Below are 27806 nucleotides of genomic sequence, written 5' to 3' on the forward strand. Positions count from 1 at the left end.
TAAACCCTTCTCTAAGCAAGAAGTTTCTTATCTTCTAAGTGCAATGCAACAATGCAACATTGTGCTGCCAGCAAAGAGATCAGTGGTTGCAAACATACTATCAGCTCTAACGGATTGAAGAGAAGTGTATTTTATGGTCACGTATATTTATTTTACCAATGAAGTATCTTTTAAGAGTTGATAGTTTTTTATTGTGCATAAAAGTAAGGTAATAAATGCGGATTTACATAAATACAGAGGGAGGTCTCATAGTCAATAGACTGTACAAGGGACCTCCCATTACAAATGACTGCAATATGCAAATACAAAACAGCTATATGCGAGCACACAAGACACCATAATAAGTTAGTCACTAGCTAATGCTGTAAAATATTTAATGACACAAAGCACTTACTAATATAATGATAACGATCAAATTGGTATATTGAGTACATAAATTTACAAATGTTTGATTTGAATGTGTAAAAATGAGAGAGTATCCTAATATGACACGCTAATGAGTTCCAAAGCTGTGTGGCTGAAAAATTAGTAGTAAATTTAGCATAATTAGTTCTAGGTTTTGGTGCTAATTAGCGGTTGGTAGAAGCGAAACGGGCAGACGGGAATGCGGATACTGGCTGTTAGTAATTATAGGGAATGGGAGCTTTTCTTTAACACATTTGTAAACAAGTATTCCCAGTGAGCATTTATTTAGTTTCTGTAACGATAAAATACCCTTCGCTCTGAGCAATAGACATGCTTCCGATGTGTAGGTGCTAGGCGTAATGATGCGAATTTTTTTTATTTTGGGTATACTGTAGTGGAGACAAACGTGTGGGATACGCGTTCTACCATAATGATATGCAATAATTAATGTGCGTGTGAATAAAGTCGTAGTAAAGGGAGATGAGTGTGTTCACATCAAAGAAATTGCGAAATTGAAATATTCTAATTCCATATGCTGCCTTCTTTGTTAAGGATAAAACATGTTCATCAAATTCTAGATGTTTATCTAATATGACGCCAAGAAACAGTACACAGTCAGTAGGATAAAGTGTGCTAGAAGCAAATGTTAGCGACGGTTACAGTGAGATATGCTGTTTTAGATGAGAAGATGACGAAGTTAGATTTTGCAGCATTAATGTGTAGTCTGTTTAGTCGGCACCAGGTTACAATATAAGCCGTGTCGTGGTTAAGCTTGCACATTAAGGAATCAAGACTTTTGTCCGAGGAGAAGATGGTAGCGTCGTCAGTGTAAAGGAGGCAGTCAGAGGACTTTAGGTACTGTGTGAGATCGTTAATGTATATTAAAAACAGCAGAGGTCTTAATATAGAACCTTGTGGTACATCAATGTTAGTTGTTTTAGGGTGTGAGTAAGTGCCCGATATCGAAACAGCGTATTGCCACCTGCAGTAGTGGCGACAGTGCGAAAGAAGAGACAGGAAGGCTAAGGAGGAAAAAGTGCACGTGCTATCACCGGCCTAATCGATAGCCTGATTTCGTCACGGTTGTTTTTCAGAAGCCAGCTGGTCCCCATGAAACGTGGGCAATCCATTTTCGAGACACGTGACAAACTGGTGCTCCTGGTAGCGGAACCACCAGCACAGGGCGAATAGAGACTCCCATCTATCGGGCCAGCAGCAGGATCAGGGGACTGCCTCCACAAGACAACACAGGGATTCCAACCACCTCAGCTGGTATGAATAGCGCGATGACAACCCGGTACACACTTCAGAATTTATGGATCCCAAAGTCGTTCCATGGCGAGGTCTTGGAAGATGTCGAAAATTGGATGGCCAAATTTGAGCGCGCGGCCGAGTACAGTGAATGAGAGGACGCTATTAAATATAGAAATGTCTATTCATGCCTGAAGGACGGCTCGCGTACATGGTTCCAAAACCGTGTGGAGCAACTGACGTCGTGGCCTGAGTTCCGGCGTCAGCTGCTAGAAACCTACGCCTGCTCTGATCCTCGCGAATGGGCAGAACGAGCGATCCAGGCTCGCCTCCAGCTTCCCAATGAAAGTGTCACCACATTCGTTGAAAATATGGCGCACCTCTTCAGAAGAGCAAACCTTGGAATGACCGCAGACAAGAAGTTGCGTCACCTGACGTGAGGAGTGAAGGAGCAGCTCTTCGCTGGTCTTGTGCGGAGCCGTCCGGAGAGTGTCGCCGAATTTTTATCGGAGGCCGTACGTATGGAGAAGATGCTTCAGTAGCGGTCGAATTTCTATGAGCGGCAACTGAACAGAACTTACGATATTTTCCCAGCGGCCGGAAGCAACAGTGATAACCTCCGAGAACTCATTCGCGCTATTGTGCGGGAAAAAATGCAGATTTACCGCGCATCACAAGGTACGATGAGGTCCATCGCCAATGTGCTAAAAGATGAAGTACACCAAGCACTCCGGTCCAGCTTGCCTCTTGCTAGCATTACGCCTGCACCGACTGAACACCACCGTGCGATCTACGCAGAAGCCCTGAAACGCTCTGCTTCGTCACCCCCGTTGTTTGTTCAAGTCACTCATCCTGTTGCAATTTAACCAGTCCAACCGGTACCATACACTGCAGAAGAACACACGCCTCAAGCGTTTCCACCTGCCGGTCCTCGTGTAGTTCTACAGCCGGAGCATCCAGCGCATTACGCCGACGAGCGACACATGACCGTTGGGAAGTCGGATGTTTGGCGCACACCCGAGCGCAGTCCTCGGTGCTTCCATTGCGGTGAAGCAGATCATTTCTACCGCGAGTGCCCATACGGACGTGCCGGTTTCCGGCGATTTTCCGCCTACTCGCCGCCACCCCGACCTGGTCAACAACCCCAGGATATTGAGCATTATCTGGCTCAACAGCGCATGCCACCGCCTACCAGCCGACAGTAACGCTGTCGTAACCGTAACTGTTGGGCGATCTGCACCACCGCCCCAGGGATATTCGAGCACACGATCTCCAAGAAAACTAATTACAGCGAGCTCTGGGGGCAAGGCCGCTGGCAGTCGACGCGCTGAAGACTTCCGATCGATGCGAACAAGGAGGGCCACCGATCCGACGTAAACTGCAGGTGAACGGAATGACCGGCTTTCCTTCGACATACCGGTGGTGACCGACGGTTACGCTGTTAGCGCTTTAGTGGATACCGGTTTGTATTTTTTCTTTATAAGCGGGAAGATGGCGATGTGCCTAAGGAACGTAATTACTCATTGGTATGGATCGCAGATTCGTACGGCTGGTGGTCATGTCGTTGCGCTGATGGGAACCTTCACGAATAGAGTTCAGATTCGAGGATCGACATTCGTTGTCAGCTGCCTTGTCCTACGCGAATGCTCCAGTGCCGTCAATCTCGGTGTTGACTTTCTACAAGAATAGGGTGCTGTTATTGACCTACGGCGAGGTGTAGTCACCTACTAAGCCAACCGAGCAATCGACGGGTACGATGAGAGCCGACGTGGCGACGCCCTTCGTGCTTCCGCCGAAAGTGTTACGCTTCCTCCCCGTGCCAGTGTCCAAGTCGAAGTTATGTGCGGCGGAATGCGCGAAGGTGATGTGATAGCAGAAAGTAACTCATCTCATATACTGATGCAACGTGTTTCTGCGGCTAGGAGTGTGCTCCTAGTGATGATGGTGACATGATGATAGTGGTGGCCGTTCTCAGTTGCTTGTCACCAACATCAGTAACGAGCGTCGACACCCTTTCTGCGGTTCTTAGATTGCGTTTGCCGACGAAATCGAGAACGTGGCTGAATGTATTGCCTCTGAAGCAGTGGGGATGGCTGACAAGTCACTGGGTAACATCGACATTAATTCAGAGCTATTGCAAGACGACCAGGCAGCACTGCGCTAGCTCTTGGTTGAATTCAGGGCATGTTTCGAAAGTTCGTGTAAGGTTCACCAGACTTCAACAACAATGCGCAGGATTATCACATGCGACGATGCACGCCTGATACGCCAATAGCCCTACTGCGTGTTGGCGAAAGAACGCGGATTGATTCATGCGCAAGTAAAAAAGATGCTTGCAGATGGCGTTATCGAACCGTGTAAGAGCTCATGTTCGTCTCCGGTCATTCTTGTCAGAAAGAAAGACGGAACACTGCGTTTCTACGTCGACTGCCGGAAGCTCAACAATATAACTAAAGAGGACGTGTAACTACTGCCACGTATCGACGATTCGTTAAAAGAGACTGCGGCACATCCAGTATTTTTCGTAGCTCGATTTGAAAAGCGGATACTGGCACACGGAGGTAGAAGAAAGGGACCGCAAGAAAACGGCCTTTGTGACTCCCGACGGTCTCTATGAATTTCGAGTGCTCCCTTTCGGCTTGTGTTCAGCTCCAGCTACGTTCTGACGAAAACGGATACTGTCCTCGCTGGACTCAAGTGGCAGACTTGTCTCGTGTATCTCGATGACGTATCATTCTTTACTGAAACGTTTGAGCAACATCTTCATCGCCTGCGGAATGTGCTAGGAGCGATCCCGTTGGCTGATCTCACACTTAATCCAGAAAAGTGCCACTTTAGCAATGAAGAGCTGAAGTTTCTCGGACACGTCGTAAGCGCTACAGGAGTCCGATCCGATCCCGACAAGCTTGCCGCAGTAAGCGCTTTTCCTCCTCCGGCCGACAAGAAGGCCGTGCGGTGTTTCATAGGTTTGTGTGCTTATTATAGCCGTTTTATTAACAATTTCTCGCAGATGGTGGAACCCCTGACTCGCCTTACAAGGGAGGACACGCTATTATCATGTACAAATGAGCAACAAGCGACCTTCGCTGAACCACGACAACGCATGCAGTCAGTACCGGTCCTGGCACATTTTGACGACGACGCTGACACCGAGGTACGTACTGACGCCAGTAACATCAGTCTTGGTGCAGTACTCGTTCAACGTCAAGACGGCAATGAAAGATTAATATCTTGTGCTAGCCGCTTGCTGTCCCGTGCCGACGCGAACTACTCTTCCACAGAAAAAGAGTGTCTCGCGGTTGTGTGGGCGATCACTAAGTTTCGCCCTTATCTCCACGGCGGCCTTTCAAAGTGGTGACTGACCACCATGCCCTATGTTGGTTGGCAAACATACGCGATCCTTCAGGACGACTGGCAAGGTGGAGCTTGCGTCTACAGGAATTTGACCTCGCTATCGTTCACAAGTCTGGCCTCATGCACGAAGGCGCTGACACGCTGTCGCGTGCACCCGCCGAATCTGTCAGTTGAAAGTCGGAGGACGATGACGGCTTCCTGGGCGCCATTACTGCTTCGGACTTGATAAGACGGCAGCGTGACAACACTGCAATTCAACCTATCATGGAACACTTAGAGGGCCGGCCAACAGCCATTCCACGCCGTCTATGCCGCGTATTGACGTCCCTCTGTCTGCGAGACAAAGTGCTTTACAAGAAAAACGCCCGTTCAAATGACCGAGGCTACCTCCTGGTAGTTCCAAAAAATTAGCGGGATGACATTCTTTTCGCTTGCCATGACGAGCCCACATCTAGCCACTTGGGCTCCTCACGGAAGCTTGCCAGAGTACGCGAGGTGTATTACTCTCCCGGGCTTTCGGCAAGCGTTAAAAAGTACGTTAATGGCTGCGGCGAATGTCAGCGGCGAAAGTCACCGCCCATTAAGCCCGCCAAGTTATTGCGAACCATCGAACCCTCGCATAAGCCATTGGACCAAGTCGGCTTGGACATTCTTAGGCCTTTTCCTTTGTCAACCGACGGCAACAAATGGATGATTGTCGCGACTCTCTATTTAACCCGCTATGCCGAGACAGAGGCGCTACCACGAACCACGGCTTCTGAGGTAGCGCAGTTCTTCATGTTCCTCATTGTCTTGCGTCATGATCCCACTGTAATTACAGACCGAGGGATGGCGTTCACAGCTCAGCTCATGGACGACATTTTTCAGTTGAGCAACACTACGCATCGAAAGACTACTGCTAAGAAACCGCAGTCCAATGGACTTACGGATCACTTAAAAGAGGCCATCACGGACGTGATTTATATGTACAGTCAACAGCAAAAGTTTACGGGATCCGGTTTCCCCTTCAAATGTGAATTCCTGTACTACTAAGGCATGGCACTTCGTATTGAATGAATCACTGTTTAGGTGGGGAAGGCTACTACATGCTGGAACATTTATATCGACGCTGTGTGGCCACGCTTCGCGAGAATTCAGCTTCTCGGCAGATCCTGCGTCCCGTAAACTTTTGTGGTTGACTGTACATCGACGTCCAGCACAAAACATGGGATCATATCTTGCCTTACGTGAACTTCGCGTATAATACCGCTGTACCAGAAACGACGCCCTTTACACCATTTCGTCTCCTTTATGGCCGCGAAGTTCAGACGATGGTGGACGCTATGCAACCGTATCAAGACGACGAGCGCCTAACAAGTGACGCCGAAAAATTTGCCCAGTGCGCTGAGGAAGCTCGCCAGCTTGCGGGGCTTCACATGGGTGAACAGAAGCACACACGTGCACGGCGTTATAACATCTGCCACAGACAAGTATGCTACAACACCGGCGATCAAGTGTGGGTGTGGACACCCGTTCGACGCCGTGGCATTAATGAAAAGTTGATTAACCGGTATGTTGGACCATACAAAGTGCTGCTCCGTATTAGTAACGTGAACTACGAAGTCACTCCGGACACTGCGGCTCACACACACGCACACATATATGGACATTGTTCACGTCGTGCGTATGAAGCCATATGTTGCGCGTTCCTGATTATGTTTTCTTGATTTATTCCTTTCTTTATATTTGAGCTCATATGTGCAGCTAATGTGGTTACGCCCGTTTCTTTAGACTGTGCACGTCGCGCTTGCACTCTTGTACTTGTGTCTTTCCTGTGGCGGTCACTGTGTTCATTGCGCTAGCATCTGCTTGGCAAAGTTTTTGTTTCGTTTACACTGTTTCTTAACCATCCTGCCAATTCTCTTTTCAAAGAAGGGGGGAAATGCCACCTGCAGTAGTGGGGACAGTGCGAAAGAAGAGACAGTAAGGCTAAGAAGGAAGAAGTGCGCGTGCAACCACCGGCCCGCTTGATAGCCTGATTCTGTCACCGTTATTTTTCATAAGCCAGCTGTCCCCATTAAACGTCCCCAGTCCATTTTGGAGACACGTGACAATATTCTATATCTCTGAAATAGTTACGTAATAATCGGAGTGCTGGGCCAGATATACTAATAGAGTTTAATTAATGCAAAAGTATCTTATGAACTACTGAATCGAACGCTTTAGAAACATGAATCAATAATGCTCCAGCAAGATTTCCAGTCTCAATTGACTGCCGAATTATTTTCTCACTGTAAAAGAAGCTGGCTGATGTTTCATTTGGTATGTATAAAATTACATAATAAAAAACAAATAAAAAAGTAAACAAATTCCCCATAGGAACTTTCTTGTTAGGTAAAGGGTTTTATTGCAGTTATTCCGCTCGCCACCGCCACTCATAACAATATGCTTCTAGCAGAAATAACAACAGCTGCAAAGATGCTGTCAGCACTAATAGATTGAAGACAACTACATTTTGTGGTCGCAGTATGTAGACAAAGTTAGCCATTTAAGCAATGTTTGCGTCCGCTATTCTTTTCGGATAAGCCGTTCCGTATGTGGGCGCCACGTGAGTTAGGCGCCATGTCTGCGTAGATAGCGGAAAGGTTGAAAACACTCCCTTTATGTCAAGTCTAACTCCTGTCCAAGTTTTTGTTGTGAATGTTGTGGGTGAAATGCGAGTATAAAACGGGAGGTGTATTTACGGCTTGGATTAGGTGTAGCCTCAACAGCTTCCCACCAATTGCGCCAAGGTTGACCTTGCCTAGCTGGAAATAAAAAACGGGAATATTTAAACACATCAGTTGCTTCCACTTACTTATAATGCGCAAAAAGAACGAAATGACACCATGTGCAAATAATGTATGGTTTATCCTTTGCAAACTTGTGTTCCTTGACGTACCCAAATCGCATGTGCAAAGTCTCCTTCGTGAGCCTGCCGATGTCACATTAAAGGATCGTCGGCAAACACAAGGAACCAGACGAAGAAGAAGAAAAATAAGCATAAGGACAGTATCTACATTGAATCGTGTATTCCTCCCGTTTTGAGTGACAATTTCTTTGTGTGATTAGACAGAACATGCCGTCCTATATATACCAAAGAAGGGAACACAGTCTCAAAGTGAAGGAATTTTCCTTTCAGGTGACGTCTTGCGCTATTCATTTTTTGTTAGATGTATAACAGAGTAGAATCATCTTCCGCCTATTATTGTATCCATTTTGTCGAATCATGATTTTTACCACGCTTTGTGCAATTAGTTTCTATATTGGTCTCATATAAGATGCTTATTTTATGTATCCCCCTGCTGTAATGCCTTCAAAGGCGAAGCAGGTATCAAATAAATAAATAACAGCGACTAATACCCCTGCAAGTACTAGGTGTGTTTAGATTTGTTGATTACGTTTTAGTAGTCTTAGAATGTGACGAGCGAATCCATACATGGTCTCCGGCAACTGGCGACCACGTATGGATTCCGCCAGCACCTGAGCACCCAAGACGTCCTGATCCAATTACACGAACTAGGGATTGAAAGAGCAACGAGGAACGCGCCCCGGGGTATACTGGCTTTGGACCTCAAGGGGGCCTTCGACAACGTGTACTACGCCAGCCTGCTGGAGAACTTTCGCAAGACGGTGTGTGGCCGCAAGACCTAAGGCTATATTAAAGATTTACTAACCAACAGAACGGCAACTATCCGGATAGGAAAGGAACGGTCAGAGCCTGTGGGGCTCGGAGACAGTGGTACCCCACAGGTGTCGGTCCTGTCGCCTCTGCTTTTCAACCTAGCACTCCTGCCCCTGCCCGAACTACTCAATCAGATCGAGGGCGTGGGCCACGCATTCTATGCCGACGATATAACGGTGTGGACGAACCGCGCGGATTCTGATGCCTGGGCGGAGGAAGCCCTGCAGAGAGCGGCAACGACCGTCCACGAGTATGCCACGATCTGCGGCCTGAGCTGCGCTCTACGGAAATCGGAGCTCCTCATGGTACAGCCCGTAAGAGTAAAGAAAGAGCCGCCGCCCAACATAATTATCACCATCATCGGCACAGAGATCAAGCCAACGCAGCAGACCCGGAAACTGGGCCTGCTGTTGCGCAGCGACGGCAAGGCGCACGCAGCCGTCAACAAAATCAAGACCACATCAGAGCAGGTCCTGAGCATGATCCGTAGAGTCACCAACCGGAACAGAGGAATCAAAGAAGAAGACACACTGCGCCTGAGGCAGGCATTCTTCGTGTCACGCGTAACGTACTCCACCCCGTACCTCCAGTTTGCGAAGGTGAACCGCGAGATGCTGAACACGACGATAAGGAAAGCAGTCACACTCGCCATGGGCATCCCAGTCTACTAGTCAACGCAGAAGCTGCTGGAAGTGGGTGCCCAAAACACGGCGGAAGAGCTGGTGGAAACACAACTATCCCGCCACAGAGTAAGGCTGAGCCGGACAGAGCACGGTCAGGTCGCCCGAAGCAAGATAGGAGCCATTGAACAGCAACCGACAACGGTTCCACTCCCCACAACGTGGAGAGACATTATTAAGACCAAGCCCCTCCCCCGGAAGATGCAACATGGGAGGAACGACGAGAGACGCTCTGCGCGGGCCAAGGCAATGGTTCGACAGCTGGAAGAGGACCCCGAGGTTCTCTACGCGGACGCCTCGCTTCCCAAGCTCGGAACCAGAGCAACAGTGGTAGTCACCACCATCGATAAACTGGTCACAGGCACGTCGATACGGACGACGAATACAGCCGAAGCAGAAGTGGCCGTGGCCCTCGCACTCGCACAACAGGGAGTGAGAACCGCGGTCACAGACTCCCAGACCGCCTACAGAAGCTACAGCAAGGGGAACATCTCTCCCGCGGCACTAGCGATCCTCACCAAATGCAAATCACCGAGACAGGCCGTTGAGCTCGTGTGGGTCCCGGCTCACTCGCAAGTGGAAGGCAACGCACTCGCCGACCACTATGCCCGAGAACTGTCAATCCGGGCCGAGGACGAGCCAGAGCTACCGCACCCCGTGACAAGTTACAAAGAAATCACACAAATGTACAGAAGCGGCAGAGTAGGCTTCCCCGTCCACATCCGCAACTCAGCCAAACGCAGCAAACGATCGTGCGACGCACGTAAGCGGGGTCGCTAGCGCATCCCGTGCTCTTGCACAAGATGTTCCCAACAGACCATGGGACTTTATGCCCGCTTTACAGATAATCAAAAGGCACTCTAGCACACATCCTTGGAGAGTGCACTAAGATTAAGAACACCCCACCGTCCCTACCCCCCCCTCCCCAGCCCGAACCGCCCCGAGCGATGGGAGACGTTGTTGTCCAGCCCCGACTTACCGACCCAGCTTGCGCTGGCGGCTAGGGGCCAGGAACTGCTGGACGCATATGGGACCGGAGAAGAAGGTTCCATGCCATCTGGTGCGAGCGCGCACCAACCGTTACTAAGGGCTCAGTATAGACGTTGATTCTCTCTCTCTCTCTGTCTCTCTGGATGTCGGTATGACGTATTATACACATGTCGGAGATACCTTTTTTGGATTAGGTGAATACTTTCAAAGTTAGTGAAGGTTGTGGTACCCCAAACTAAGTGGCAATATTTCAAATGAGAGTTGAAGATTGAGTTGTAAATCAGCATTTTAGTTTGTGCATGAAGGATGTTTTTTGAACGACCTAGAGCGCCAGTGATTTGAGCTTTTTTGTTTGAGACGTAAATAACGTGATAGTCCCATGACACACTGCAGAAAAATATAACCCCTGGGCATTTGAACTGCTCTATTTTTTCTACAGGACGTGAATTCAAGATAATATCTTCATGTGGTGGGATATGTTTATTTTTTGGTTTGAAAATGACTGCGTTAGTCTTACCCTCGTTTATCTTCATTAAATTAGCAATGGACCAATCCTCGAGGGCTTTCATTGCAACGTTGTATTGATCAATAAGTTCGGAAATGTTATTACCGGCAAAGAACAGACTTGTATCATCCGCATAGATGGCAAACTTTACATCATGGTTAATATTTATTATATCATTTATCAAAATGTTGAAGAGTAAATGTCCTAGCGTACTTCCTCGAGGGACACCGCACATGCGAGGTTTTGGTTCAGACTTCATACCATTAATTGGTACCACTTGTTGCCTAAGTGATAGATAAGAGTTCAATAATGATAGTGCTTTCCCTCAGATACCATAGTGCTGTAATTTATGAAGCAGTATTTTATGGTTCACGAGGTCAAAAGCCCTTGAAAAATCCACAAGCATACCAATGACAATAGCTTTGTTTTCTAGTTGCGGTATTATACATTCTTTTTGTTCGAGCAATGCAGACACAGTTGATTTGCCTTTGCAGAAGCCGAGCTGAAATGGTGTTAGAAGGTTAAGTTTATGAATGAAGTTAGACAGTCTTAGATGAAGCATTCCTTCAAAGGCTTTTGAGAACAGTGGTGGAATAGCAATTGGTCTGTAATTAGCAAGAACATTTCGATCTCCTTTTTTTAAAAAAGGACAACGACTTTGGCTAACTATATCTTTTTTGAGAAAACTGCAGTTATTAAACGGATGTTAAAGGTGTGAGGAAGTACGGGAGGGATACCTTCAGCTACATGCTTGACCGGCAGAATTCGCATGTCATCAACATCACAGCTACTGCTGTTGCTGAAATTTCTTATTACTGACACTACTTCACCTTCCGTAACCGGATGCAGGAAGACTGGTTCATCAATAGGAATGTCCATGTATTTGCTAGAATCAGATTGAGCAGCGCTACTAGTCAGGTTTGTTAAAAACGTTTGAATACATTAGCCAATTCCAAACCACAAGCTTCCTTTCATTCAATATTAGTTTGGTTAATGCTGTAAGTGCACTATTACGCTGTAAGAGAGTACTTAATCTTGCCCATAGTGCACTATGTCGAGCATTCTTGACATCTACAAGTGATAGGTGATAGGAAATTCTTGCAGATCGCAGTTTTTAAGTCAATTTATTCCTGTATTTCTTAAAGACCGCAAGGTCCTCTGCCTGACGATTGCACAAAGAAATTCTGTGTAACTTTTGTTTGGTTGGTATTTCTCCGAGGAGCTCTAACGTTATACAGGGCTTGCGAGTTTTGCGACTTTTCATGCGGGTCACAGGACGAAAGCAGTCGTAATAAATTTGTTTACATGTATAAATAAACGCATTATAGGCTAAATCTGCGTCATCTAGTTCAGCTGTCGTGCTCCAATCTATTTTCACAAGGTGGTCCCCGAAGGATGTCAGTGATGTCTCTGTAATTGCTTGGTATGTGAGTGATGCAGATTTGCTCCGCATTACACCAGGTTTCTCTATGCAAACAAACACAGGAAGGTGATCGCTAATGGAACACAATAAAACGCCCGATATAACATTTGTCTGTATAGAGTTAGTGATAGATAAATCAAGCACAGAATGGCTTTCACTTGTGACTCTTGTTGGTATATTAATCAGGTGAACAAAACCATTAGACACAATGCATTTAATAAAATCTCTAGCAGACGGACTGGAAATATTCATATCAATATTAAGGTCGCCCCAAGCTATTAATGTTTTTTGATTGTGACGCTGAACAACAGAAGCCATAAACAGGTCATAGAACTCCAGAAATGACGAAATATTACCGTCCGGAGGGTGGTAACATACAGAAAACACAGTGCTTTGCGTACAAACCGACATAATTTCATAATCTCCGGTTATTGCAGTGTACGAGTCAAGTAATTGACCTTCTAAATTCTTGCTGAGCAATAGTGCAACACCACCACCGCGGACATTTTGCCTATTTACGTAGTATGTATAGTAGTATAGTCTTTCAATCTGAAAACATCATAGTCACAAGTGCTCCATGTCTCTGTTAACATTATTGCAGAAAATTGAAAAGAGAAGCCGACAGAAAATTCTTCTAAGCACAATATATTGTTTTTCACTGACCTAGTATTGAGGTGAATAAATTTGTGAATAGCCGTCGAAAACTTTGGCACTGCTTGGTTAATATCATCAGACAAATAATAGCGAGTCTCATTTATCATACTTTCTTTGAACACAAAAGAACAAACCTGTAATCCGTTATAGTTCACCAAGGTCGTCTTTACACCTAATAACAGTGGTAACTGCTCCACTGGAGTTTGGAGCAAGAATTTTGCCATTTACATACCAGACGAAATCATAGCGTTTTGCTATTGCGCTCTCTTTCACAGCTCGACGAAGTTCGCTGTGGAAGCGAATTAAATTTTCCTGAATGAAAACTTTCGGTTCACTGTTTTTGAGCGCACTCTTTTTCTGCAGGCATCTGTCCCTTATCTGCTGTTTCACCTTATCACCTTACAGACAAAATGTATTAAATAAATTGCAGCCGGCATTGCACAATGTTGCAAAAACCTAATATCTCTACTAGTGGCAGTTTGCAGTGAAGTTGTGTAGGACTGATTCATTCGCCACTCCTTCTGTCACCTGTATGTCGAAAAATCCTCCGACGCAACCTCATGCGCAGGCGCGAATAAAAAAGAGAAACTCACATGTCACATTTTGCATAAATGTGTTTTATATAGAGTGACGCAGCAGTTGTCACTACGTTTATTCCGAGTCGAAGATGCGGCATACCGATCACGCCCACAGCACGGATCACACTCCAGAGCCAGCCCCACAAGCGATGATGAAAAAGAACCCCATATGAACCCCATATGATGATGATCATGTACAGATAACAAAGAATAGCTTATAAATGGCCACAGTAGTGTCCCCTCGCGCGAGAGCGGCCATCTTGGCGGCAATTCAAAGGGGTGGCGAACGCCTCGTGAAAGGATTCATACGGGAAACGTGGACAACCTGAGCGGTGGGGCATTCATTTGGAACAATAACTGGTACCACGCAATAGTTCACCGGAGAAGTCTGCTCCACGACTTTGTAGGGCCCGATGAACCGAAGCTGAAACTTTTCACACAAGCCAGGAGTACGAACTGGCGTCCGGAGTAGCACTTCGGTATCAGGGCGGAGGCACACGACGCGATGAGAGGCGTGGTAATGCTGCTTGCGGTGCAGTTGCCGTGCTTGGGTGTTGATGCGGGCGAGCTGGCGACAACGCAGAATGCGGGACACATATTCTTCACAGGAGGATGGACATTGATTGACAGTTGGCGTGAAGAAAGAGACGTCAAGACAGGAACAGGGCGAACGACCATAGACAATGTAGAATGGCAAGTAACCAGTCGTGCGTTGAACGGTGGTATTATGCGCAAAAGTCACGAATGGCAAAATTGCGTCCCAGTTTCTGTGATCCGGTTCGATGTACATGGCTAGCATGTCTGACAGCGTGCGATGAAATCGCTCTCTGAAGCCGTTAGTTTGCGGATGGTAACTGGAAGTTGTCTTGTCGATGGTTCCGGAGGCTCTGAGTGCTTCGTCTACCAATTGCGAGAGGAATGCTTCTCCACGGCCGCTCAGGAGGACGCGAAGAGCACAGTGGTGCAGTATTAAGGATTGAAGTATGAATGCAGCAGCTTCAGAGGCTGAGGCAGAACTCACACAAGTTGTTTGGGCGTAGCGTTTCAAGTGATCAAGGGCTGTTACAATCCATCGTTTACCGGTGAGATTCACAGGTAGAGGACCATACAGGTCAATGCCAACGACTTCAAATGGTCGCGACGGACAAGGAACCGCCTGCAGTTGTCCGTTTGGAGCTGATGTAGGGAGCTTTCGACTCTGACCTAGGGTGCAAGAAGCGACATACCTCGCTACACTGGCGGACAATCCAGGCCAGCAGAAGCGACCTTTAATGCGGTTATAGGTTTTCTGGAAACCAAGGTGACCAGCAGTCATGTCGTAGTGAGAAGCCTGCAGGACGTGAGCACGTAGAGAGCGTGGCAGGACAGGAACCCAGCGTTGACCATCAGGGTGATAGACATGACGGTGCAGGACGCGGTTGTCAATCTTAAATTGCGTCAGCTGTCGACGAAGGCGGGCGTTAGGCGGGCGCGAAGCTCCTTGAAGGTGTTCTATGATGCGCCGACAGTAAGAGTCAGCAAGTTGATGAGATTGGAAGAATCTGTTGTCGTGTGTAGGCATCTTGTCTACAGTGGCCAACAAGAAAGCATGTGAACAGGGTTCGTGCGAAAGCTTCTCACGGATGGTAGTTGGAGGTCCATTGCATGGTGTCGTAGGAAGCGGACAGCGAGAAAGCGCGTCTGCATCCTGGTGTTTTTTCCGCACTTGTAGGTACTAGTAAAGTCATATTCTTGCACACGAAGGATCCACCGACCAAGCCGTCCAGACAAGTTCTTCATCGTCGAAAGCCAGCATAATGCATGATGGTCTGTAACGATGGTGAAATGGTGGCCATGAAGATAAGGTCGAAACTTCAGTACACACCAAACGATAGCTAGGCATTGCTGCTCCGTGATGGTGTAATTCTTTTCGACGTTTGTCAGGACGCGACTTGCGTAAGCGACGACCCTCTCTCTTAAGGTGTCGTCTCGCTGTAGGCGAATGCCACCAATGCCGTGAACACTAGCATCCGTATGCAGGAGGGTAGGGGCAGCTTTATCAATATGGCGTAGTGCTGGTTCAGATATGAGAGCGCGCTTCAGATGGGTGAACGCAGATTCACATTCGGGAGACCACACAAAGGGAGCATTACAACCCAGTAATTTGTGCTGAGGCGACGCTGTCGAGGCGAAGCCTCGTATGAATCGGCGAAATACGAAGCGAGGCCTAGGAAACTACGCAAATCTTTGGTCTTTTCGGGACGAGGGAAGTGCCGAACTGCCGAAACCTTGTCAGGATCAGGACGAATTCCATCATTGCTCACAATGTGACCAAGTACATTGATCGTCCTGCTCGCAAAATGGCATTTTTTGGTGTTTAGCTGAAGTCCAGCGTTGGCAAGGCATGTGAGGATTTTATCCAGACGCTGCAGGTGCTGAGAGAAGGTTGGCGAGAAAACGACAATATCGTCCAGGTAGCATAGGCAAGTCTTCCACTTCAGGCCACGAAGAACGGTGTCAATCGTACGCTCGAACGTTGCGGGTGCGTTGCAGAGGTCGAATGGCATGACATTCAACTCGTAGAGCCTATCTGGTATTGAAAACGCTGTTTTCTCCTGATCGTCCTAATGCATAGGTATCTGTCAGTAGCCGGAACGCAGATCGATGCTGGAGAAATACTCAGCACCCTGCAATGAATCCAAGACATCGTCTATTCGCAGCATAGGGTATACATCCTTGCGTGTGATCTTGTTAAGAGCTCGGTAGTCGACACAAAATCAAGCAGAGCGGTCTCTTTTCCGAACCAAAACAACGGGGGAAGACCAGGGCTAGCAGAGGGGTGTATTATGTTGCGTTGGAGCATGTCGGTGACATCCTCGTCAATGACTCTCCTTTCGGCTAGCGATACGCGATATGGTCTACGGCGCACGATCGATGTACCATCTGTCTCTATACGAAGGGTCGTAATCAGTCTTTTCCAAGGAAGCTGAATGCGCGTCAAACGAAGCTTCATGTTTTCGGAGCAAAGCGAGCAATTGTTGTGACTGCGACGGTGTCAGGTCGGAACTGTTGGCAGCTGCAAGAGCTGAAGGAGATGCGGCCCGTCCGGTACAAGGAATTTCAAAGGAAGCTGCTTTAAAGGAAACAACTGATATAGACTCCGATTCAGTGGCGCAAGCAAATGTAGTGCCTTTAGGGATGAGATTATTTTCGGAGGTCGAGTTTGTAGCGTAGAGAAGTGCAGAGCCATGATATAACCTAACGAGCCCTGATGCAAAGGCTATCCCTCTTGCGAGACAGCATGCAGATGGTAATACGATCACGTCGCCGCAGTCAATCACATCCGACGGCATAGTAACAATGCTTTGAAGGCGAGGAGGTAGCGCGGTATCTTCTGCAGCAAGCAAGTGAAGTGGTGCGTCATCTGCATGAGGTGAATAGGTCGTGTCGGTCATGTGGAGAACGTTGCCCACAGCAGACGGAGGCGGAGGCCGTAGAAAGAAAATCCCAACATGAGCTGATAGGCACACGAACTTAGCACTGCAAATTGTACGTAATGCAGAAGTCCATCGATGGAAATACGAGCAGTGCACATGACCATATGTCTGATGGCGGTCCCTTGAGCGGCGAGTAGCGTAGGTCCATCACAGGGGTCGTAACTTTCCGAAGTCGCGAACACAATTTGCGGTGAATGACTGAACCACTAGCTCCAGTGTCTATTAAAGCTTCTACTTGTACACCTTCTACTACAACCAATATCACATTGCACGGACACGATAAAGGAATTTCTGTCCTGTCGTTCGATGCACCTTTTCCTTCTAAAGCTGCCAAATTCAGTTTTCCGGACGACGGTCGGCGAATTGAGAAGCAGGTCTCAGTGGGGACGTAGAGCGGCGAAGGGGTGATGGCGAGCGGCGTCTCGCAGGACGGTACCTCTGAGCCGTCTCGGATGCTACAGTAGGCGATGGAGAGCGTCAGCGCGGTGGACCATAAGGACGGCGTTGGTCACGGAAGCTCCCTAGACGTTGGAAAGTAGCTCCGGGTGAAAAGTCATCCTGTTCGTATACGTCATATCTGCGACGCTCGTCTTGCGATGCTGCAAAAACGTGCGTCTTGGCGCTTGCGGCAAAAACGTGCTATGTGGCCACGATAGCCGCAGTAGTAGCAGATGGGACGAGGAGGACGCCACTGTGGATAGCTGGTTTGGGTAGGTGCGCTGGTAGTCATGGAAGCGATGTGGGCCAGTGTTGGTTTTGGAGGCATCGGTGGAACGATGACTGGAGTAGCTGCGGCTACTTGTGCGTACGTTGATGGGGCCCTAGGGGTTAGAGGGTCCGCGTACGCTGCACCAGTCATGGATGCCGATTCCTCCTTGATAACGTCTCGCAGATTGGTTTCGGAGGCATGAGAAGGCATGGGCCCTGCGGCTAAGCCAAGATACTGGAGCTCTTCTCGAATTATTGCGCGTATCATTGCTCGTAACGTAGGGTCGTTGGCGGTAGTGCTTGCAGTGGTGTCTGGCTGCAAACGTACTGATTCAAGTTCGTCATGGCGCTGGCAAGTAGCGACGATATCAGCGACGGTGGCGGGGTTCTGGATGGCTAAAGCATTGAAAGCAATAGCTCCGATGCCTTTGATGATGTGGCGAACGCTGCCTAATTCAGTTATGGCCGTGTTCACGCGTCGACAAAGAGGAAGCACATCCTCGATGTACGACGTATAAGATTGACCGGGGTGTTGCTTGCGAGTGTCGAGTGTCTTTTTTGCGAGGGCGGAACGAACAGCTGGTGTGCCGAAGATTTAGCGGAGCTGCTGTTAGAAAGCGCCCCAGTTCGTGAAATCAACCTCATGGTGGAAAAACCAAGTCTTCGCTACTCCTGTCAGATAAAAGGCGAGGTGACGTAGCTTGGACGCGTCGTCCCAACGATTAGCCGAACTCACTCGGTCGTAGTCATCCAGCCAATCCTCGACGTCTTCACCGCGAAGTCCAGCAAACAGATGGGGATCACGCGGGTGTTCACTGACAATCCAATACGGGGAGGCTGGGCTAGCCGAGGCCCAGATGGTAGAAGTAGATGTGCCTGTTGGCTCGTCCTGCGACATGCTGGAGGACAGCTGGCACAATCGGCGACCCGATCGAAGTTCCAGGAGGTTGAGCGGGGAGTCAGAGGACGGAGGACCGAAGAGCACATTTCACCACTTGTGACGCAGCAGTTGTCGCTACGTTTATTCCGAGTCGAAGATGCGGCGAACCGATCACGCCCATAGCACGGATCACACTCGAGAGCCAGCCCCACAAGCGATGATGAACCCCATATAAACCCCACATGATGATGATCACCTACAGATGACAAAGAATAGCTCGTAAATGGCCACAATAGACATGTATATCAAGCAAATGTAATTCTTGAGAGAACTGTTGTTTCTGCGTGACGATCATGCATATGTGTTTACCACGTTTACCAGAAGCATCGCAATTTCACTAGAAACAAAACATAACAAACACTTCATCTGAAACAGTTAACGAAAGATATCGCACAGTGGGGGATGGGGGTGTTCAAATCCTTTTTTATCCGTTCGCTGAAATGTTTTTGAAGGGAGGATGGGGTCCTTGCACTTAGTAAGACAATGTTCGTGTGTTTCCGGCACATCACTTAGATGGTAGTTAAGAGAGGAAACGAAAATAGTTCGATAAGTTCATATTCTTTTATAGGCTTTTATAGGGTTCTCTTATCGGCTCTATTCTAAACCGTTGCAGTGAAAACATGGTTGCAAAAATAGGTCATGAAACACACATACATAGATTGTGACAACGTCGACTAGCATTTTGATGTAATAAGGTCATCGCGTGTTTCACACTGCGAAACATAGGTGCGTCAGAGCACTAGTGGTTGCGGCAGTTTCATTACGCGAACGAGCCAAAGATGAAGTGGGCAAGTTTATAGCATTTAATAAGCCACGGGGCGAAAGCGCCGCTTTGCACGCAAACCAAGGAGTGCGTTGGATTTCAAGAATTTTTCGTACAAGCCTTTAAATCTTTATTTTCCTAGAAGATTTCCAAGAAGAAGCAGCTCAAGATGGTTCTCTTTACATGAAAAGATCTACTAAATAAAGCTTGACACGGGTTTCTTATTATTCTCTTATTATCCACGTTTCTTATTGAATTTGTGTCATGCGAAACACCTTCTTTCGCAAGCATTCAGCAACTGGCGTATTCACCCAAGCACTGATAAATCATCGTGCTATTTGTGATTTTAAGGTATATTGAAAACAGATTTGGGAGACCAAGCATAGGGACAACTGTAATGCATGCTTCTGAATGGCTAAATTACTTCAAACCATTGAATAAACTTACAATTTCTGGCACCAGCATAGCTGCAATAGCAGGCGCAAAAAATGATGAGACGTAGCGTATACATCGAAAAGAACTATAAGAATAAATAGTAGAGCCCGTTTAGCAGTTCCCTGCCCCCTATATAATCATATTTTACGGTGCTGTGTTATTTATTGCCGAAAATGTCAAGAGGCGCCTTGCGGTATAAGGTCAGCCGTCAAAATTGTAGGAAGCAGCGTGCTAGAAAATGCACCTTTTAACAAAATGACATGCCGCCATTGAGATATCGGCAGTATTATAGACTGTAAGGAACATGTCGTATTATGTCAACAATTACTACGGCACAACATATAAATAAGCAAAAGGTAGGCAAATAGAAATAAATGTTCACAGTAATTTTATATATTAGTCATTAGTGGTGCACAAGTGACGCAAGGAAGAATTTAGGTTCGGTTAGAAAAATAAATCGCGCCGATTATTGGCATATATATTTTGAAGTGCAGGCTGGTGAAAAATAACAGTATTTTCTGCTATCTCGTGCAATGGTAAAAGTACCTGTTCATTGCGTTTGACATTGTGATTACTGGGAATTGCTACGTCACGGGGCTCGTAAATCTTGCATATTTTATTTATTGACCAATGATATCGTACGTTGTTTTTAATGCATTGGCAAATATATAATTGCAGCGCTGGCTTCACTAGGGTAGGATTCACCTCAGCAGGTTGGGTTTAGGTTTCGATGTTGGCAGTTTCGTATTTAAAGACAAGGTTCTTCTTGTCGAACGTGAATTTTACCTGTTACGGCCTACAAACACTGCAATTCCAGGAATTATCGCGAAATTGTTCAGAACGTGCACTGGCGATAATGAGAAGCAGCGTCGCAGTTAGAAGGTCTTAGGACCACTTTCACTAACGGAATTCAGCATATTTTTTTAGGTATTGTTTACATACTGCCTCATGGACGTGACCTTTGGTAGATGGGCTACTTATTGTCTTATATATCACAATATGAATTGCTCAACCACCGAAAAAAAGATTCGCACGACCATTCTCCTTAAGACCAAATGTCCGTGGCGATGAAGACAAAGACGGAGCTAGAGCATTCAGAAATTCTTCTTATTTTTCGCCCCTGATTTAAACACCCCATTCGTGGCCAATCCACCCCTGTGGGTCTGTGCCACATCTATACAGGACAACAACAACAACAATTATTGCAGTATTAAATTGTCCTCTTACCAAGGCTACCTTGACAACCTACCCAAGAATGCCACAGAAAATATTGGAATCAAACTTAAGAAATGATAGGGACAGTGCCGAGGCTACATGTGATTGATATCTACGCATTGGCAGAAAAACGAGAGGGCTGACATATTTGATGGATGTAATTAACACCTCTTTCGAAAATGGGGCAGTTGTTTTATGAGAAGGCACGTAACTATATTTGTGCACAAGTCGTGTCTACGTTAAGCTTAGCTGCTTCGCTCTGTTTGTTAACGCTGCGCCTTTGCAGCCTTTCTAGAAATTGGTCTACCCTATGAGTAATTTAGTCTTCACGGCGCAGACATATGTGGCCGCGTGAAAAAAGTGGTAAGGTGGTGCCCAACCGTATCGAAAATTTCAGGTGAAGACACAGTAGAACTAAACGAGAGCAAAAGACAGGTAATCAAGATGACCCCTTTCTCCAGAAATATGCACCCGGTGCACAACGTGGAAATACTAAAGGCAAGGGCCAGAGCTCTCCAGCAAGAGATAGAACATGACAGATAACATGCGGGTTTTGTAGATGCTGCATGGGTCATAGAGGAAAAAAAGCAATTACGGCAGTAGTAGTAGATGCAGATGGTGTCACTCAGGATGCTATTACAGTCATGACGTCACAGTAGCGATAGCATGGGCTTCAAGGAATAGTAAGTCGACACGAATTTACAGTGACTCCAAGATGGCTATTTAAGACTTTACCAAAAGCTTTGTAATCAAAAGGCATTACTACATGAAAAAAAGGAATTTCGAGTGCCACACGCTAAGCTCAATAGAGCTCAAGCACTGACTCTGTGATTGCTCCAGACAAGAACTTATCCAAGCCTAAAATTTAATAACAAGTTATATCCAGAAAGACAGGTACCAATCAATTGTGAGAAGTGTAATGGCATCATTACACTGGATCATATGCTTTGACAGTGGCCCGTGCCTTTCACAGGCTGTGACAATTGTCACAGTCTGTGAAAGTCCTATAGGAAAGAAAGTGGTGGCGACGAGTCCCTCACAGCGGACTTCTTTTAGATCAAGTACAGGCCCTCCAGAAGGCGCCCGATACGGTGATAAGGTTAAACCTTACTGTCCCGACGTGGAAGCCGCCTGTGTCAACCTAAGGATTGATCTTGAGGACGTGAATAAAGTTAATCATACCATACCATACCATCTCTAGGCATATGTTCACATGAACTTTCAATATAGAAAGGTTGGGAATAAATTAATTAATACAATTAAATCGAGAATGTGTCTTCATAGGCTTAGTAAATGGCATCAAGGTCCGAGCTCGGCCCTTGTTCACTTCCTGCCGCAGTCTTCACGGCGGTAAGCCCCGTTTGTAATAAACTAAAATAGGACAGGCCTCATCACTTTAATTGCTCTGTCTAGAAAGAAGCCGTGAGGAAAGATCTCGACGGAATGTTCTTCAAATGTCACTCATGACGCGCAGATTGTACTAATCTTTGCTTATCTTCCACATGCTTCCTGTAGAAGAACTATGGTAATTTATTAAGTAAAGGCTATGTATATAACAATAATATTCTTTTTGTTCTGAAAGGTTGAGCCTGCACCGGAAGACTCATGCCAAGATGAGCGTTTCTACCCAGTGTGTAAAAAAAATATATTGTAATTCCTGTTATCATAACAGATTCTACGCATCCTTCTGTGCAACGAGTTGAAGCAATAATGTAACTTAATTGGAAAGCATATTTAGCGCCAGCGAATGCTTTCCAGTTTGTGAACACGCCCAAGAAATGGCAATAATGTAATTACTAACGAGATGTACTTTGTATACCGGTACACATGCTAGCGAGCACATTAATTCGGTATGTTGCCAAAGAGCATTATGTTTACTGGAAATCTGTCTAAGCTACTACTAACTTACGCGAATATTTCTTTATACACTCAGGGTTCGACGCACTGTTCTAATAAATAGTGTGGTGGTAACCAGAACTGTCAGTATAATCGATAAGCTGTCACGTAGCCTTGTTTGAAAAATCAAACATTCAGCCTGTTCAGTTAAAAAATTAACTTTTTTCACTTTTATATATATATATATATACATAACATTACGAAATTGCAGAAGTACACAGGCACATTTATTTCTATACTCATAGTTATGCCTTTCTTAGTCCTTCTTTATGTAAAGTATAGTTTTCGTGCCGAATTTTCAAGCTCCTGTATTGACTTCGTATTACTGCCTTTCGCACTGTTTTTATCATCTAAGTGAGTATAACGTCCGCAAGAAACAATTTCAGAAAATAAAGTCCACATTCGAGCTTTGACTATTACTAAACTGGTGAAAATAAAAACATGGCATCAATCTGCGCAACACCATTGTGGCTTCCGCTGCTGAAATTTGCGTTATGTGCTATCATGAACCGGCTTTCGGGTTCGAGGTTTTAGACTCGAGCGTAAATTATATTGTAACTTGTCTACGCCAGTGGGTGGCTAAAAACATATTACTTGGCCCGCACTATACTGAGCTCATGAAGCTTTCAAACGGGCCCACGACGTCGTCCGTCACACTATCGTTGAGGGTTGCTCGACAGTCAGGACAGGAGGCCAGATGGCTGAAGAAAAGGAGAAACAGGTTTATTTTTCATATAGACAACTGGCTCCTGATATGGCAGCACAATCCGTGCAGGAGTTCTTTAAACGCCTTAGATCATTACATGTCTCAGAATACACGTCTGCACATACCTCACTGCACCAAACGTGTCCCCTGTTAAAATAATCGTTTTCGCTAGTTTCCTCTACGAGGAATTAGATGACATTGGTGCGGCCAATCAGAGGGGTCATGATTTTCACAGAACTTGGTACCTAATGTCCGACCATCGAACCCTGCTCTGAAGCAAGGACAAGGGAATTTAAAAACAGGGATTCACGCTCTTTCTATGAAAGGCGTTGACACTCGTTCCTTTCTCGCCGTCACGGTCAGCTTTTCCGGGTCATTGAACAGGCCTTTGCGGTCGATGCCGCTTCCACAGAGGGCGCAGGGTACTGATGCCTCGAAGCGTGACATAAATAATATGTCGCACTTTAAAGATGTGTCTTCTGTGCGTATCGGCCTTTGCTTGTAGCTACGTGCTTTAAAAGGTTGCGCGGTAGCATTAGACAAAGCTAAGTTAAACATATGGCAACAAAGGTCGTAAAGCGTGCAGCGCACGGAGGGTCACAAAAGGTTGACGAGGGGATGGTTGAGAATGGAGAGGAAATCAAGTTCATGGGCATACACTGCGGCGTCCGTGCTGGACTACATAAAATGGAAGATGTCCACGATGAGTTTCTGAAACGAGTCGCAACGCTTTAAAATGAGCTCGATATGGAGGCTGATACACGCAAGGCGGTAAAAGAAAGACTACGATTTTGCCGAGGAACAAATTGGTTGCGGCTTGCTCAGTTAACCTTGGATATGCAGAGCGAAAGCTTGGTTTTGCTTTTAGCCTTTAGTCTTGGTTTCATTTCGTAAACCTTTGATTTAGCTGTAAATATTATACTTAGGCATACAATCATCGTTAAGCCAGAATGACGGCTGTGCCTAGAATGGTGGCTAGAAGGACTGGGATTAGGCTTGGGTAGACACGCATCATTCGACGGTGCGACGCCTGTTGTGCCTCAGGGAAAGCGCACGTGCTAGACATGCAAAGAAACTCCGCGAACATGCGCAGCGTCCAAGCACAAGCGGACAGGGCGCGAATGCGGCCGCTCATTGATCTTGACGGTGCGGCGCCTGTTGTATACCGGACCTTCTCCTGTGAAGCAGCTCGTCGGCCGCAATCCGCGGGGTGATCAGACGCCGGTTGGCGACGACGGCTGAAAACCTCGCGCTCCCACGCAAAACTCAAAGAAAACGGCCGGCCTCGCTCGCATTCATGGCCAAGATTGCACCATAGAATAAAGAACCAACTTTAGAGAAGGGAAACTGTACCTTCCACAGGGGTACGAAAATAAGCAGCGGCAGCGCAACTTAGTGGCAACTAAGTGGGGCGGACGCCAGATGGCGGTGCTCAACCAGGAAGCAGAAGGAGGAGGAGGAGGAGGAGGAGGAAAAACGTTTACTGAGGTCTGGAAAAATTTGATGAATTTCGCGGAGTCAGATGGTGTCTTCCATCTGCTTAGCATTGGCCGTCTGCCCCCAGTCCAGGGCTCTGCTGGATGCCGCTGCCAGCTGGGCCCGTCAGACCAGCCCTAGTTGGACGTCCTGACGGTCGCTGGAGAGCATTGCTTCCCATTGCTCCGCACTCGGGTTTGTTGTTATTGGTGCCGCATTTGTTTTCTGGCAGGCCCACGTTATATGGTAGAGCGTGGGTGTTTCCTGGCAAGAATGCGCATTTGTCAGTGTTCTGTGTGGGTTGTATTTTGCTGAGTGTGTTTAAGTTCGGATATGCACCCGGCTGTAGCAGCGTCCAAGGTGCGGAGTCCTCTCTAGTGAGAGAGCTATGCGGCGGGTGATACCGCTTCTGCTGCCCTTATAGTGATTTAGGATAGCCGAGTATTCTCTGGGGACTGGCTCAGTTTCCTCGAGGTCATTGGCGGAGGTTGCTCGGTATGCAGTATATCCTCGAGCTACCCTGTCGACCTCACGGTTGCCTTCCACGTCCGTGTGACCCGGCGTCCACACTATCGTGTGTCTAATTAGTTGTTCTTTTTCTGGGTTCTGTGTGGGGTTATCTTCGGAGCGGAGTACGAGGAGCACTCTTTGACCTATTCTTGCTAACATGTAGTTTCGGCATGCTGTTTGAGAGTCGGTTAGTATGTTAAGGACCGCCTAGTCCGATAGCCTTCCGCTGCCGCTAGAGCGACGGCCGCTTCTTCTGCCTCGACGACCGGGCAGTCCCGTAGGGACGCGCTGACGATTTCTCGCATGTGCCAGTTTATCACCGCCGCTGCTGCGTTCGGGTTGGTCTGTATTGCCCTCATGGTGTATGTGGCTGCGTCCACGTATACCGTTGTTGCCTGGGGAGCTAGTGACTTTTGGATGTATTCGGCTCTCGCCTTCCTGCGTTCTTCGTGTAGATTGGGGTCTACGTTCTTAGGAATGGGAGCTACCTTGATTGTGTTTCGTATTTTGTCCGGGATAGTCGTGGTTCTTTGGATTTCCTGCATCTGCTCGCTGCATCTCAACTTCTGCAGAAGCTCCCTGCCAGGCGGAGTCTGTTGTAGTCTGCGCAGCTGAGCAACATGTTGTGCCTCTCTGAGTTCTTCGAAAGTGTTATGAAGTCCTAGTGCCAAGAGCTTCTCCGTGGATGTGCATTGTGGTAGGTGAAGCGCGGTTTTGTATGCCTTGCGTATGATCGCGTCTATCTGCTGAAGCTCGCTCTTGATTGGGTTGTAGTAAGGGAGACTGTAGGTAAGCCGGCTGATCACCAGACTCTTAACCAGCTTTAGCGTGTCTTCCACTCGCATGCCTGAGCGTCTGCGGAAGAGGCGCGTTATCATGCGAGCGACTTGTAGAGTTGATACCTTGAGTAGAGCGAGGATGCGTGAGTAGCATTGGTTCGGTTGTATCCACATGCCCAAAATTCCTATGAGCGTTTTCTTCTGTATTAGTTTTCCCTCGAGGTAGACGCCAAGCTTGAGCTCGCCGCTAGTCGGGACCATGCGATTCTGTTTCCCTCTCCAGGCTCTGAGCAGCTCAGATTTCTCGGTGGAGCAGGCTAGCCCTCTTGCCCTCACGTAATTCTCTACGCAAGTCGCAGCCTCTTGTAGTCTTTCTTCTTTTTCTTTGAGTGGTACCATGTTAGTCCAAATGGTTATGTCGTCGACGTATATGGCATGGTGTATGCCCTCGACCTCTTTGAGTTGTTTCGCTAGGCCGATCATTGCTCTTAAATAGCGTTGGTGAAATGACCGATCCCTGGGGGGTTCCTTTGTTGGGGGTATGCAACTTCTCCGAGCGGAGTACTCCTAGCCCTATCGTAGCTGTTCTGTTGGAGAGGAAAGCTTTGACGTAGCCGAAAACCCTCCTACTGCAGTTTAGGTCGTCCAAGCCCGCTAGGATGGCTTCGTGGCTCACGTTGTCAAAGGCTCCTTTAGTGTCCAATGCCATTATCACGTTCTCTCCGTTCCTGGGAACGTTGCTTAAGACTTCTTCCTTGACCTGTAATAGTACGTCTTGGGTCCTGAATCCGAACATACTGTGGGGGTATAATTCGTGATCCTCTATGTATTGTTGTAGCCTTATCGTGACCACTCTCTCGTGCAACTTACCTATGCATGATCTGAGGGAGATGGGTCTTAGGTTTTCGATTTGTAGCTTTTTGCCCGGTTTTGGTATCATAACTACCTATGCATGTGTCCAATCCTCGCGGACAATCTCCGCTGCCCAGTGCTTATTGAGGAAGTCGGTTAGTTCTGCGATTAGCTCGTCACTGAGATTGCGGATGAATGCGTTGTTAATTTTATCCGCACCCGCTGCCGTGTTTCTAGTTGTGCTTCTGATTACTGCATAGACCTCTTCACGAGTGATGGGTCTGCCTAAACTTGGATTTTCTTTTCCCCGGTAACCCCCTGTATCTGCCGCCGGGTTGATGTCCCCGAAGAATTTGACACGCACTTTGCCCAAGAGTTCCCCGTCGGTTCCCTCGAATTGGTGGATTAGCCGATGTATTGCTTTGTTATTCTCTGCCTTGGTTTTAGTCGGATCGATGAGCGCTTTATGAATATGCCACGTCCTAGCTGTGCTCAGGGTTCGGTTCA

The 27806-nt window shown here is 47.2% G+C and overlaps 1 protein-coding gene and 1 long non-coding RNA gene across 5 annotated transcripts in view; one reads left to right on the forward strand and one right to left on the reverse strand.

The window, feature by feature from the left end:
• The window catches only part of LOC142564632 (uncharacterized), a 38047-nt gene extending 18059 nt beyond the window's left edge, over nucleotides 1-19988 (reverse strand). For all 3 annotated transcript variants that reach the window (XM_075675705.1, XM_075675701.1, XM_075675704.1), the window contains exons 1-2: nucleotides 19878-19988; nucleotides 7734-7796 (exon numbers count right to left, since the gene is read on the reverse strand). In XM_075675705.1, the coding sequence (XP_075531820.1) occupies nucleotides 7734-7796; nucleotides 19878-19895 (81 nt within the window). In that variant the 5' untranslated portion in view covers nucleotides 19896-19988. The remainder of the gene's footprint in view (nucleotides 1-7733; nucleotides 7797-19877) is intronic.
• Nucleotides 1-27806, forward strand: part of LOC142564634 (uncharacterized) — an 82626-nt gene that overhangs the window by 25966 nt on the left and 28854 nt on the right. The window lies entirely within an intron of this gene.

This window comes from Dermacentor variabilis, chromosome 11, assembly GCF_050947875.1.
Source record: "Dermacentor variabilis isolate Ectoservices chromosome 11, ASM5094787v1, whole genome shotgun sequence".
NCBI classification, from domain to species: domain Eukaryota; kingdom Metazoa; phylum Arthropoda; class Arachnida; order Ixodida; family Ixodidae; genus Dermacentor; species Dermacentor variabilis.